At 51.0% G+C, this 14063-nt stretch overlaps 1 protein-coding gene across 1 annotated transcript in view; it reads left to right on the forward strand.

Annotated features, from left to right (window-relative positions):
- The first annotated feature begins 1826 nt into the window (after positions 1-1826).
- Positions 1827-14063, forward strand: part of RANGAP1 (Ran GTPase activating protein 1) — a 42380-nt gene continuing 30143 nt past the window's right edge. The window contains exons 1-3 of the mRNA XM_073644313.1: positions 1827-1978; positions 4037-4156; positions 4412-4539. Of these exons, the coding sequence (XP_073500414.1) occupies positions 4045-4156; positions 4412-4539 (240 nt within the window). The 5' untranslated portion in view covers positions 1827-1978; positions 4037-4044. The remainder of the gene's footprint in view (positions 1979-4036; positions 4157-4411; positions 4540-14063) is intronic.

A 14063-nucleotide genomic window follows, 5' to 3' on the forward strand; every position in this document is an offset into this window, starting at 1 on the left:
CCCACTCCTGAGAAAAAATACTGACCGAATACTGATAGTATGAATACCGAAGAATTGGACTGCTGGGGTAAGATACTCCTAATTAAAGGAGTGGTCTCAGGTTTAAAAGTTATCCCCTATTTACCGGATGGGGAACAACTTTCCAATCTCTGGTGGTCCAACTGCCATGGCCCCCAATGATCCTGGTTCTCAGGATCGTTGAGCCACAGCGATCGGGCCCCCATCGATCGTAAAGTTATGCCCTGTCCTTTGGATAGGAGATAACTTGCAAACTTGAGTACACCCCTTTTAAGAAGAACACACCACTTAAAAAATTAGGTGAATCTTACAACTTCACCACTGCCAGAAATGTTACTCCGGTCAGGGTCTGGCATATATTTCTGAGGTAATTTATGCCAAAAGTGGCCTAAATTTTGATGAATTTGCTGGACGGGCCTTGCCATGTCCTATACAAGTTTCACACCTATTTAGGCATAAAAATTCAAAGCAATTTATGCCAGAAAATTGGTGAAACCACCTTGATGAATTAAGCCCTATGTCCCCAAGGAGGCATACTGGAGTCAGATGCTCCTGATTCACCAAGAGGAGCATGCCATTGCCTCAGTGTCAGCGACTGGAGTAGGATCTGTGGAGTAAGGAACGTCGCCACTCATTTGATAAGTGGTCATTATTCCATCCCAGTTCTGCCCCCTTTGTCTGAGCTGAGCGAAAATGGTGAGAGCTCTAAAAGTCACAACATATTAGAGCTGCCTCACGTTGTGCCAGAATTCTGGTGTAATAGCCTTAACGAATCGAGCGCTATATGTCTGAGGCAGGTCCCTGGCGGCCTCTTCCCTTCCCTGCTCCAATTGATAGGTCCATTCTTATGTGACTCCGCTATCCTTTAGGCCTTAGGGTCCTTTCACACTGCGTTCTGGCACCCGATTGTTGATCTCGTCGAGGCTTACATCGGAACCCCCATAAAACGGGATTCGGCGTTATGCGACGAAGGGGCCATAGACTATAATGGTGCTGGCAGAGTACACGCACGCTCTGTTATGCATCATTTTCAGTGTATACGCCTGCTGGAGGCGTAGTAGACTGCGTCTGGGTGTCCAGGCTCAATAATAATGCATGTCGGAGTGAATATTCGCTCTGCCGGCACCATTATAGTCTATGGCCCCATCGGCGCATACGTCTGAATCCGGTTTTGCGGAGGGGGTTCGAACCCATAAGCCTCGACAGGACCAACAAACGGGAGCTAGGACGCAGTGTGAAAGCAGCCTTAGGACACCTCTGATGGTGATGCTCACATCAGGAACAAGCTGTGAGACACAGGTCGGGAACCCGTAATATAACTGACCCAACAGGAAGAACTCCAATTGCTAGTGTGAACGCAACCTAAAAATTAGAGTCCCAAACAGGGACTGGCGGTCCTAGTAATGTACGTTTCCTGAGGATTATGCAGGTTACAGGGGGTACACAGGCTGACAATCACCCAAACGCTCCTTCCTTAGGGAAAAATGTTTTGTGATGCACAAAAGATCATTTCTGAAGCCGGGTCCCCCTGTGCAAAAGGAATATTAGCCGCCGACCACACTGCCGTGGTGTAACGTAGTGCATCCCGGGGTACAGGTGCCCGGCTTCCTTTGCTCTTATTCTTATGCCCTCATTGTTCTGGTTTCGGCCGCCGTGACTCAGCAGCCGCCCGTTCCCACTGACGCGTCTATTATCGGACAGCACTGAACATGGCGTGCTGCTGATTGAGCAATATAAACTTCACCGCCGACCACTCCTCGCGCCTCACCCAAAGCATCACGGGATTTGTAGTTCCCTCCTCTGGCTCTTTGCAGTGGCTGAGCCAAAGCTAAAACTACAATTCCCATAGGCCAATTCAGGCGCAGCCTTTGTGAGATAACTGCCGGTACATCTACTGCGAGGAAAAAAAACCGGTTCGCCATAAGCAGCGTGTTGTGGAGTGACGACGACCTTCTTACCGGTGAGTACGGTGTGTGTAATGTCCGTCTAGCTTTAGACACCGACTGGAAAAAAATCCTAAGGGACCTATGTGTGATATTAGCGGCGCTTGGCAGTTTGGGCGGGAACTGACCCGACGTATTAGTGTGCGGGCCCGAGACCGCGGTGCTGGGACTGAACGGGTAACCGACCAGGGGCCGGGTGTATCAGCCACCCCGAGGTGGGCGGTCGGTATAGTGGGCTCTGTCATCTGTACAGTGAGAAGCCCACCATCTATGCCCAGGACAGGTTATATATGTGGGGGCATTCATCGCCATTAGAATGGAGAACATTGTGCATGTGTCGCCGCCCCTACCGTGCGTTCTCCTCGGGGGGCCGCCCCTACCGTGCGTTCTCCTCGGGGGGCCGCCCCTACCGTGCGTTCTCCTCGGGGGGCCGCCCCTACTGTGCGTTCTCCTCGGGGGGCGCGCTTGAATTTTTGTGGCAGCCAATTTAGAGAGTGAATGGAGCTGCAGTTGGGCCCGTGCACGGGCTCCATCGTAACGCAGGTATATGTGCCGCTACTGGTGATCAGTGCCGGTCCTAGCAGTCGAGCATGCACTCCATTCATTCTCTGAGATAGCGGAGCACTTCACCAACATATGAATGGAGCTGCGGTGCACATGATCGTCTACCCCTCCGGAGCAGTCAGACCTTAAGTGATCTGAAAGTACTGTAAGGATAGAGTGATATCGTCTACACTTCTAAGTGACAAATCCATCACAGCATTGACTTGATATTCTTGGGAATATAACTTTGTGATCTCTTCATTTTTTTTATGGTTTTTTTTTAGCAGGCATGAGCAAATAACATTAAATCTGAAATAGTTTCTTATGCACGAAGTGTCACAGGTGTATCAAGTGTGACAGTTGCTCTGGATCTGGCTGTAGAAGGTCAATGTGCTTGGCATTGCAGATGCCTATTTGATCCTCTCATCTCTGTAGTGTAGTGATAATCTTCTTCCTTTAGGACCCAGCAGCTACCTCCACCTTCTGCTGTTGATTGACACACCCTTGCTTTGTAGTTAAATACTCTTACTGTCTCCAGAGAGTCGCTGGTGATAGTTCTATGTTCCCCTGTCCATGCCTGGAGTACTGGTAGTCGGCTAGTCTTGTCTTTGGTGCCCTTGGAGGACAGTTGGCATTATCTCTCTGGTGTCTTCTCAAGCTAAGTGTATTCCCTTTTATTAACCTTGTTGTCTTCAGTTGCAGTGGCGCCTGACTAGCGTTCACCTCCCTCCCTATCTAGGGACATTCAGGGATTAGGATCCTGCACGGCGATAGGTGTGTAACCTACATAGGGACGATAGGGTAGGCAGGGTGATATTAGATCTGCCTAGGGATCTCCACTCACCCTTTCCCTAGTTGTTAGGCTCTCATCCCCCTCTTTTCATCGTTGTACACTGGTTCCTTCCCTCACCTTGCGTGACACTAGGACATCACTTTTTAACGTTTTTTTTTTTTGTCTGTTGTGAGAGCCATAACTTTTTAACTTCTCTGAATGCAGAACTGTATGAGGACTTTTTTTTTTCCGTGTACCGAGCTGTGGTTTTTATTGGTATACAAAGGATTTTTTTTTTTTTTTAATCACTTTCTGTTTTAAATTTCTTTGTACAGAATTGTTGGTTCCCTCTTTTCTCAACAAGGTCAGAACCCTACTACTCTTGCTTTGTTTGACAGGTCCAAAAATGAAAGGGAGCTGTACGCTATTTAGATTACATCTTCTCAATTGCTATATTACCCCATATAAAATAAAACCGCCTTATACTACCCTCCGGTGTCGGCGCCGTTCTTGTGATGACAGGGCTTGCATAACATTGTTATGCCACATGAGCCCCGTGGCAAATCAGCGGCCGCTAATGCGCCTCTTTACACTCACTCCCTTCAGATGTAAGTGACATCTGGAGGGGGTGACAGAGCAGCAGCTCTCAATTCCAGGTCTGGAAGGTGAGTATAGATGTTTTTATTTTATATGGCTGAATACACCTATTTTGAAATGCCAGACCAGTTTTACCTTAAATATGATATTTTCCATTTCTCAGGATAGAAGATGGCATCTGAAGATATTTCACAGTTGGCAGATTCCCTGGCAAAGACCAAGGTGGGAGGAGGAGAACTGAGCTTTAAAGGCTGGACTCTGAAACTGAACACAGCGCAGGATGGTAAGAAGCCGCAGGGTCCATTAGAAGCAAGAAACCTAAGAGTATAAACCCCTTTAAGTTCACCAGAACACGCTAATCCGCACACATACTGGCCCACATTGCCCCAGACAAATCACAGTACTAAGTGTGGGCCGTTGTTCTGTTTTATTCCGATATTTTGACGTCTTACCGTGTTTTTATTTTATATAGTTTTGTTGTTTTTTTCATTCTGATTTTTCTGCTCAATTTTAAAATGCTTTCGCTGTCTATTTGCAGCAGAGGAAGTCGTACAAGAAATTGAAAGTTTTGAAGGACTTCAGGCATTGCGTCTTGAAGGCAACACTGTGGGTGTTGAAGCCGCAAAAGCCATTGCCAAGTCCTTGGAAAATAAGCCTGACCTCAAGGTGAGAATATTATTTACAGTAGAATAAGTCGCAGACAAATGTATTGACAGATAAAACTTGTCGTTGTTTGTTTTTTTTATCTTCCCACTACTAGGACAACTCTTACATAAAGGGTTTGTGCAGCACTATTATTATTATTATTATTATTATTATTATTATTTCTTTATCACTTCATTGGGGGACACAGGACCATGGGTGTATGTTGTTGTTGCTAGGAAGTTGACATTAGGCAGAAAAGAAATATCTCCTCCTCCGCGGTATGCACCCGCCTACAGGCACCAAGCTCACCAGTTTAAGCTTAGTGTCTGTAGGAGGTAGACCTGGATCCTAACTGATCCAACCCTGTTGTGTTTTATTAACATTTCTTCTTTATTTTTCAGATACAGCTCTTCAGGGTTAACAGGGAACACTGCGTCCCCTGTTATCCCCATTCTCAAGCGACCGAGAGAGCAGTGTGGCATTTCCCACATCGCCCACTCTCGGACCCGCTGGGCAGGACCTATCCATCCCCTGTCACCTTCAGGTGTCTCAGGGTGATTCCCGGTGGCTAGTCCTTGCCTATCTCCCACCCCAGCCCCCTCCTCGGAGCGGCCTGGGAGGGAGACGGTGGTCACTGCGGTGACCTTCCCCCAGATTCTGGGGTCGACACAGTTTCCTGCACTGTCCAGGACCGGTCAGTGCGGGAAAGAGGAAGAGCCAGGATCTCCCCTATCCACGGAGGACCTCCTGTGACCATCCTAAGAGGGAGAAAGGAAGAAGAGTCATCGGGACCTTAAACAAAGGTACAATCCTTCCCACTCCTGCTGCCTCCTCAGCCCCAGGTCCCTCGGAACACACGGCTATGGCAAAGAGTTGCCTGCCAGCGAGCCCCGTAAATCCTAGGATATTAATGGGGGCATCACATCCCCACCGATGCTCACTTACAGCAGTGCTTCCCTGGCCATGCCCCCTCTCCTCGCATCTTCACGGCATCTCCCGCAGCATGGCGTCCCCCTCAGCATGGCATTCCCCACAACCCCCCCTCTTTCTCTTTTTCCTTTTTGCGCGGCAAATCTGCCCGCGTTTTCTCTGTCAGGGGGTGGCGTCTCGGGTGGGGCGTTACTCTTTCCGGCGGGTATACGCCCCCACCTCCCCTCCCCCCGGAAACTGGCCAATCAGGACCGAGGAGCAATGTGACGCTTCCGTCACGCCCACAGTTCTCCCGGGGACCTATCGGCGGCTGAGTTCTTAAGCCCGCCCCCATTCCTTCTGCCTATCGGAGCTTCGGCTCCCCTAGGTTGCTCAGGGTAGCATTCTCTGCTCCTGCCCCGCCCCTCTGCGCTGCTATCTGTTCTGGCTCCGGCAGCATCACTCTGACTGCCTCATCACCGCAGCCCTGCTCCTGTCTCCGCAGCTCTGCACATTCCAGACCGGGTAGGCCCTGCTCTGGCACCTACACACACCACAGGCTCCCTCCTCTGCAGTATTCCTGGTTAGGCACATATGCCCAAACCCAGGGAGCTTTCTGTCCGTCCCGCTCACACAGTCACATACTACGCCTGTGCTCTTTGCAGTACTAAGTGGCCCGCGGGTCTGACAACGGCTTTCTGCTCGACCTGCAAGCCTCCCACCATGCTGGCACTCCAAGATCTCCCTGCTGCCCAGAACGAGGTAACTCCCCCCTCCTCCGGAGTGGGCTGTTGCTATGTCCCAGTTTGTCTCTGACCTCACCAAGGTATCTCAATCTCTGGTGCAGATCCTAGAACGCTTGCCCATGCTATCCACGGCCACCAGTGCTCCGAACCTTCCAACGGACGATTCGCAGGCACCCCTGCCCTCTCTTCCTAAGGGCAGACCGAGGGCACGTTCTCCGAAACGGACTCTCACAAGTTCATCCTCCAGCTCTCCAGACTCCAAATTGCTCCCTGCATCTCACACCTCTTCCCCAGAGGTCGCTCCGGGATCTGACACGGAATCAGATTCTAACTCTGGATCCGACACGAACCAATATTCTAGAATCCAGGACATGGTTGACAGCCTTATATCGTCCGTCAATCAGACTCTGCACGTTAAAGAGGACGAGAGCCCTTCTCAGGACAACTCCGTTTCCTTCAAGAGAATCAAGCGCCCGGCACGCTCCTTTTCTAACCATTCAGAATTTCATGGTGTCTTTCAGAAACAGTGGGAGCATCCAGAAAAGCGCTTCACTGGAAAGAAACAGTTAGACATGCTATACCCCTTTTAACCACGACCTCGTCAACAGATGGACGGAGTCCCCTTCTGTGGATCCTCCTGTCTCTCTGCTAAGACGGTACTGTCCCTTCCAGACTGTTCTTCCCTCAAGGACACTACGGATAGATAAGTCAGCCTTCGAGGCTGCTGGCACCTCCCTTTGTCCTTCCTTCGCCTCAACTTCGGTATCAAAAGCCGTCTCCGCATGGGCCAAAAAGCTTAGGCAGGGCATCCTCACGGGGGCTTCCCCAGACGATCTGGCTGACCTAGCGGATCAGATCGTCCACACAGGGAAATATCTGCTCACGGCGTCCCTTGACGCCGCTACCTGTTCAGCCCGCGTCTCTAGCAATATCATCGCTATACGTAGGATTATTTTGGCTGAAGGCTTGGAACCCCGACCCGGCCTCCAAAAAATCACTAACAAATCTCCCGTTTCAGGGCTCCAGACTGTTTGGGTCTAAATTAGACCAGATCATCTCTGATGCCACTGGGGGCAAGAGCACTTCCCTTCCTCAGTCGAGACCTAATCGCCCCTTTCCTAGGAAACGTTCCCTTCAGTTCTGGTCCTTTCGTCGGTTCGCTCAACCAGGACCCTTCTCTCAACAGGACCGTACCCCAGCACAGCAAGACAGACTTAAACCTACCTTTAGGCCCAATCCCAACTGGCGCGCAAAAGGTCGCTCTTCCAAGCCCTCTGGATCACGATCCAACAGATTTTTCTCAGCATGACTGGTCACTCCCACCTGGGATTTCTCCCAGGGTGGGCGGCCGTCTACTTCTGTTCTGAGACCCTTAGGTATCGGCAATAGAGGATGCCTGGGTCAAGGAGATTGTGACCTCAGGCTACAAGATCGAGTTCAACGCCATACCAGGAACACGATTTCTCAGGTCCCGCCACCCACATCCATCTCTGCTTCCCGGTTTTCTTCATGCCATTGCCTCCCTTCTGCGCTCAGGAGTCATAGTTCCAGTCCCCCTTCAGGAAAGGTGTTCAGGTTTCTACTCAAATCTTTTCGTCGTTCCAAAAAAGGACGGCTCACTACGTCCGATCCTAGACCTCAAACAACTAAACCGACAGGTACGCGTATGGCACTTCAGAATGGAGTCCCTCAGGTCGGTAATCGCCTCGATGGAGGCCGCGGAATGTCTATGTTCAGTGGACATTCAGAATGCGTATCTTCATATCCCAATCTGCGCACCACATAAGAAGTTCCTTCGATTTGCCTTCCAGAACGCACATTGCCAGTTCACTTCTCTCCCCTTCTGGCTTGCCTCCGCCCCGAGGGTTTTCACAAGGTAATGGCGACGGTCATGGCCATTCTGTGAGCCAGGGGGATTGTAATTATCCCCTACCTCGACGACCTAATGATCAAGGGTCCCATGTTCAGGGACTGCCTCCACAGTCTCCAGATCACCCTGTACACGCTTTCTCGGTTAGGCTGGCTGATCAACACAGACAAATCCTCCTTGGTCCCATCTCGGTGCTTAACCTTTCTAGGGATGCAGTTCGACACGACCCATGTCCGGGTCCTTCTCCCGAGGGAAAAGACTCTCTCCGTCGGGAGATTCACCTTCTCTCCGACCCAAGTCCACGCCGTCTTCGCCTGTGCATGAGTTGGGAAAAATGGTGACCGCTATGGAAGCAGTGCCGTTTGCCCAGCTCCATACCCGGCCTCTTTAACTGGCCCTTCTGTCGGCATGGGACAAGAACCCCGTTGTCTCTAGATCGACGCATCAGGTTACCTCTTCATGTGAGAAGGTCATTAATATGGTGGACTCGTCCTTTAGACCCGGGAGGTCATTCCTACTGCTTCGCTGGCAGGTGGTCACGACCGATGCCAGCCTCATCGGTTGAGGGGCAGTCTTCTCCACCACACGGCGCAGGGCCGTTGGAGCCCCCACGAAGTCTTCCTACCGATCAATATATTGGAGATAAGGGCAATCTACCTGGCGTTGCGTCACTGGCAGGCCATTCTTGCAGGGTTCCCAGTCCGCGTACAATCGGACAACGCCACGGCGGTGGCGTACATAAACCATCAGGGAGGAACGCGCAGCAAGTCCGTCTTGAAAGAGGTGACGAGTGCTAGTTTGGGCCGAGAACACTTCCAGCAATCTCAGCAGTCCACATTCTGGGGGTCGACAATTGGGCGGCCGACTTCCTCAGTCGGCAGGGCCTTGCCTCAGGAGAATGGTCTCTCCATCCCGAGGTGTTCCATCAGATTTGCTTACGATGGGGCACGCCGGACGTCAACCTCATGGCGTCTCGGTTAAACCACAAGGTTCCATCCTTCGTAGCCCGGTCCCGCGATCCTCTTGCGATCGCTCAAGACGCGCTAGTCATTTCATGGTCTCAGTTCCAGCTGCCCTATCTTTTTCCTCCTCTACCATTGATACCTCGGGTCATCAAAAAGATCAAGACAGAAGGAGTACCGATAATTCTAGTAGCCCCTGATTGGCCCAGACGCATCTGGTACGCAGATCTAGTAAACCTGCTCGTCGACTACCCCCTGGACACTACCGGACCGTCTGGACCTCCTCTCTCAGGGACCTATTCTTCATCAGAGTTATACCACATACCACAGAACCTGGAGAGCCTTTTTTCATCACTGCGAGAATGATCGGCTAGCTCCCTTGTCCTTTTCGCTACCGGTCATTTTGGCTTTTCTTCAGTCTGGCCTGGAAGCGGGACTCTCTCTAAGCACCCTCAAAGGCCAGGTTTCGGCCTTGTCCATTCTATTCCAGCGTAACTTGGCTTTCTGTCCTCAGGTCAAGACGTTTCTACAAGGGGTGGTTCACCTGGCGCCACCTTATCCCCCCCCCCCGGTGGATCCATGGGACCTTAATATGGTCCTGAGCGTCCTTCAACAGCCCCCATTTGAACCCATTCAGGATATCTCAGCCTCCTTTCTGTCCTGGAAGGTGGCTTTTCTGGTGGCTGTTGTAGCGTCGGCGTCCCTGCCCTCTGCTAGGCAGGGACGCTGTTCCCCTCACCTCTCCGCTCCGAGCCCGGCGTCCTCCTCCCGCTCTGCTGGCAGCGCGCGCTCCTTCCCGGCCACGGTGCTTAGGGCGCGCGCGCTCCCCCCCTCTTAAAGGGGCCGCGCTCGCCGTCCTAAGGAGTCCCCGGCCAATGGCCGGAGGACTTCACCATATATAAGGCACCTCCTCCAAAATGGAGGTGCCCGAGCAATGTTGTTGCACTGTTCACTACTCTGCTTCAGCCCTCAGGTCCCGTTTCCAGTTACCTGCCAGATTGCTGTCTGATTCCTGCCTGTTATCCGCTTACCTGCTTGCTAGCCTGAGGTCCGACGGTCTGCCTTCCGACACCTGTCAGTCTGTCTATGGACCAGCTTGCCCGCTCACCTGGGAGCGCCCACCTGCTACCCGCCTGCTAGCCTACCTGGAGGTTCCGCCGTCACGTGCTGTGACCACCTGCCAGTCCAGAGACTCTTGCCCGCTCACCTGGGAGCGCTCATCTGCTACCTGTCTGCTAGCCTACCTGGAGGCTTCGCCGTCACGTGCTGTGACCACCTGCCAGTCCAGAGACTCTTGCCCGCTCACCTGGGAGCGCTCATCTGCTACCTGCCTGTTAGCCTACCTGGAGGCTCCGCCGTCACATGCTGTGACCACCTGCTTATCCAGAGACTCTCGCCTGCTCACCTGGGAGCACACATCTGCCATCTGCCTGCTAGCCTACCTGGAGGCTCATTAGTCACAGGTCGTACCTGCCCGTTCAACCAGAGACTGTCCCGGTCACTTGCCGTGACCTTCTGCCCGTTCACCCAGAGACTGTCCCGGTCACTTGCCGTGACCTTCTGCCCATTCACCCAGAGACTGTCTCGGTCACTTGCCGTGACCTTCTGCCCGTTCACCCAGAGACTGTCTCGGTCACTTGCCGTGACCTTCTGCCCGTTCACCCAGAGACTGTCTCGGTCACTTGCCGTGACCTTCTGCCCGTTCACCCAGAGACTGTCTCGGTCACTTGCCGTGACCTTCTGCCCGTTCACCCAGAGACTGTCCCGGTCACTTGCCGTGGCCTTCTGCCCGTTCACCCAGAGACTGTCCCGGTCACTTGCCGTGACCTTCTGCCCGTTCACCCAGAGACTGTCCCGGTCACTTGCCGTGACCTTCTGCCCGTTCACCCAGAGACTGTCCCGGTCACTTGCCGTGACTACCTGCCTGTCTTCCCTGGTCGCCACCCGCTTCCTTACAAGGACCGCCCCCTTGTATAAGTTGCTCAGAGGTTCCGCCTCCCAGACCCGTTACAGCTGTTATCTCTATTAGGAGGGGTGCAGAGCTCGCAGCCCTCTCTTGTCGGTCGCCTTTTCTGGTCTTCCATCAAGACAAGGTAGTGCTCAGGCCAGTGCCTTCCTTTTTGCCAAAAGTGGTCTCCTCTTTCCACATCAATGAGGACATCGTTTTGCCTTCCTTCTGCCCGGCCCCAGGGCACCCTCGGGAGAAATCCCTGCACAAACTGGATCTGGTCAGAGCTTTACGTGTATACCTTTCTAGAACGGCTTCCCTTTGGCGTTCGGACGCCCTGTTTGTCATCCCCGAGGGGCATCGCAAGGGTCTTCCTGCTTCCAAGTCAACCATCGCCCTTTGGATACGTTCGACCACTTTGGAGGCATATCGCGTCTCGGACAAATCTCCCCCTCCTGGGGTAAGGGCTCACTCCACCCGGGCGATGGGGGCCTCTTGGGCTGTTCGCCATCAGGCTTCAGCTTCTCAGATCTGTAAGGCTGCAACATGGTCTTCACTCCACACTTATTCATCGGCTGATGCCAGTCTTGGACGGAAGGTTCTGCAGGGAGCGGTTGCCCGCAGTCAGACCTAGTCTGTGGCTACCTTTTTGTTCTCCCACCCTAGGGACTGCTTTTGGACGTCCCATGGTCCTGTGTCCCCCAATGAAGCAATAAAGAAAGAGGGATTTTTGGTACTCACCGTAAAATCTCTTTCTTGGAGCCTTCATTGGGGGACTCGGTACCCTCCCTGATTTTAAGCATAGGTACAGTTGGCCCTGTTGGGCATCTAATTTAGTTTTCACGGTTGTACCCCGTTGGTCATTGCATAGTTAATTGTTTTATGTTCCTCCTACTGCTTTAGCCACTAACTGGTGAGCTTGGTGCCTGTAGGCGGGTGTATACTGCGGAGGAGGAGCTATTTCTTTTTTTGCCTAGTGTCAACCTCCTAGCGACAACAGCATACACCCATGGTCCTGTGTCCCCCAATGAAGGCTCCAAGAAAGAGATTTTACGGTGAGTGCCAAAAATCCCTCTTTTATTTTTAACTGCTTCCAAAAACTTACTGACAGGTATGTCCCAGCGATTCAGGACAATTTACGTCACGTAAACAGAGCAGCAGCTTCTTTTCTGCTCTGCTCTGTTGACGGGATGTGTCTGCGATTTGATGATGACTGACAGCCGAGATTCCACTGCCTACCTGCGGGAAGCCAACTGTCAATCAGCATAACTTCGGCAGTAACGCCCCATCGACAGAGCAGCCTGGAAGAGGAAGAGCTGCCTTGTTGACGTTGACTAATGTCAGTGACCGCCCAGCGCCAGGTAGGACAGGCAGGTAGTTAGCAACTATTTGCCTGTTTTAGTTTTTAAGCACATAGTAAAAAATATAAAGTAATGGATAAACCCTTTTAACCCCTTTCCGGCCCAAGGCGTACTAATACGTATCTGTGCCCTGGGCCTTATGGACCTTTTGCGTATTAGTACGCCCTGGTGATTTCGCCCACATACAAGCGGTGCGGGCGAGATCGCTGCCGGTTGTCAGCTGATAGCACCGGGTGTCAGCTGTAACAATGTGCAGGGAGCGGTCCCGCACCGCTCCCGGCACATTAACCCCTGAAATGCTGCGATCAAAATTAGCATTCCGGTGGCAAGAGGAGATAAGCTCTATACTTACCTTCTCTGCCGACGTCTCGCTTCGTCTGAGTCCGGTCCCGGATGTTGGCATGGTGACCCGACGTCATCTTTACAACATCCAGGTCACCAGGAGGCAGGAAGTTGCTTTGGTCATGCGCAGTGCACGACCAAAGTAACTTCTCCCTGTGCAGCGCTGACGGGCTGCATGGCATAGGGAGCTGCTGCTCTCTATGCCATGCAGCCGATTAGGCTGCAAAAAGTGAAAGTCCCATAGTGGGACAATGTGAAAAAGTAATAAAAATGTCAAAGTGGAAAGAAATGTAAAAATATATATATATATAATATTGTACCCATAAATAAATAATCTTGTGAAAAATAAAATAAACCAATAAAAGTACACATTTGGTATCACCGTGTCCGGAACGACCTGACCTATAAAACTGTCCCGCTGGTTAACCCTTTTAGTGAACACGGTAAAAAAAAAAAAAATGAAATCTAAAACTATGTTTTATCATCATACCGACAAACAAAAAATGGAATAAAACGCGATCAAAAAGACATGTAAATAAAAATGGTACCGCTGAAAACGTCATTTTGTCCCGCAAAAAACTAGCTGCCATACAGCTCCATCAGCCGAAAAATAAAGTTATAGCTCTCAGAATAAAGAGATGCAAAAACAATTCTTTTTTTTCTATAAAATGGTTTTTATTGTGTAAAAGCGCCAAAATATTTAAAAAAAAAATATATAAATGTTGTACCGCTGGAAACTTACTGACCCGAAGAATAAAGCTGCCTTATCAATTTTACCACATGCAGAACAGCATTAAAAAAAAAACAAAAAAACAATTCCTGAATTGTTGGTGTTTGTTTGTTCTGCCTTCTAAAAATCAGAATAGAAAGCGATCAAAAAATGTCACGTGCCCGAAAATGGTACCAATAAAAACGTCAACTTGTGCCGCAAAAAACAAGCCGTCATATGACACTGTCGGCCGAAATATGGAAAAATGATAGCTCTCAAAATATGGCACTGTAAAAATTAGTCTTTGCAAAAAAAATGCTTCTTTGAGTGTGTGACAGCTGTCAGTCATAAAAAACGGGATATGAATCTGGTATTGCTGTAATTGCACCGACCCGAAGAATAAAGTAATCGAATCACTTATACCGCACAAGGAACGGTGTAAAAAATAAACGTTGGGGCTGGAGTTGGTGCTGGGGTTGGGACTGGTGCTGGGGTTGGGGTTTTTTCAGAAGTAAGGGGGGGGGGGAGATGATGACGATATGGCGACTAATGTTGAGCATAAGTGCTCACTACTTGAGTTTGCATCGGGTATGCACAGAGTATAGCGGGTGCTCGAGTGACATGTTCGAGTCTCTGCCCCAAATGTTTGGCGCCTGTTATACAGCCAAAAAAAACTTGCTGGGATTGCCTGTCATGCA

The sequence above is a fragment of the Phyllobates terribilis genome, unplaced genomic scaffold (genome assembly GCF_046119375.1).
Source record: "Phyllobates terribilis strain yellow unplaced genomic scaffold, ASM4611937v1 Scaffold_8__6_contigs__length_399053987, whole genome shotgun sequence".
NCBI classification, from domain to species: Eukaryota; Metazoa; Chordata; class Amphibia; order Anura; family Dendrobatidae; genus Phyllobates; species Phyllobates terribilis.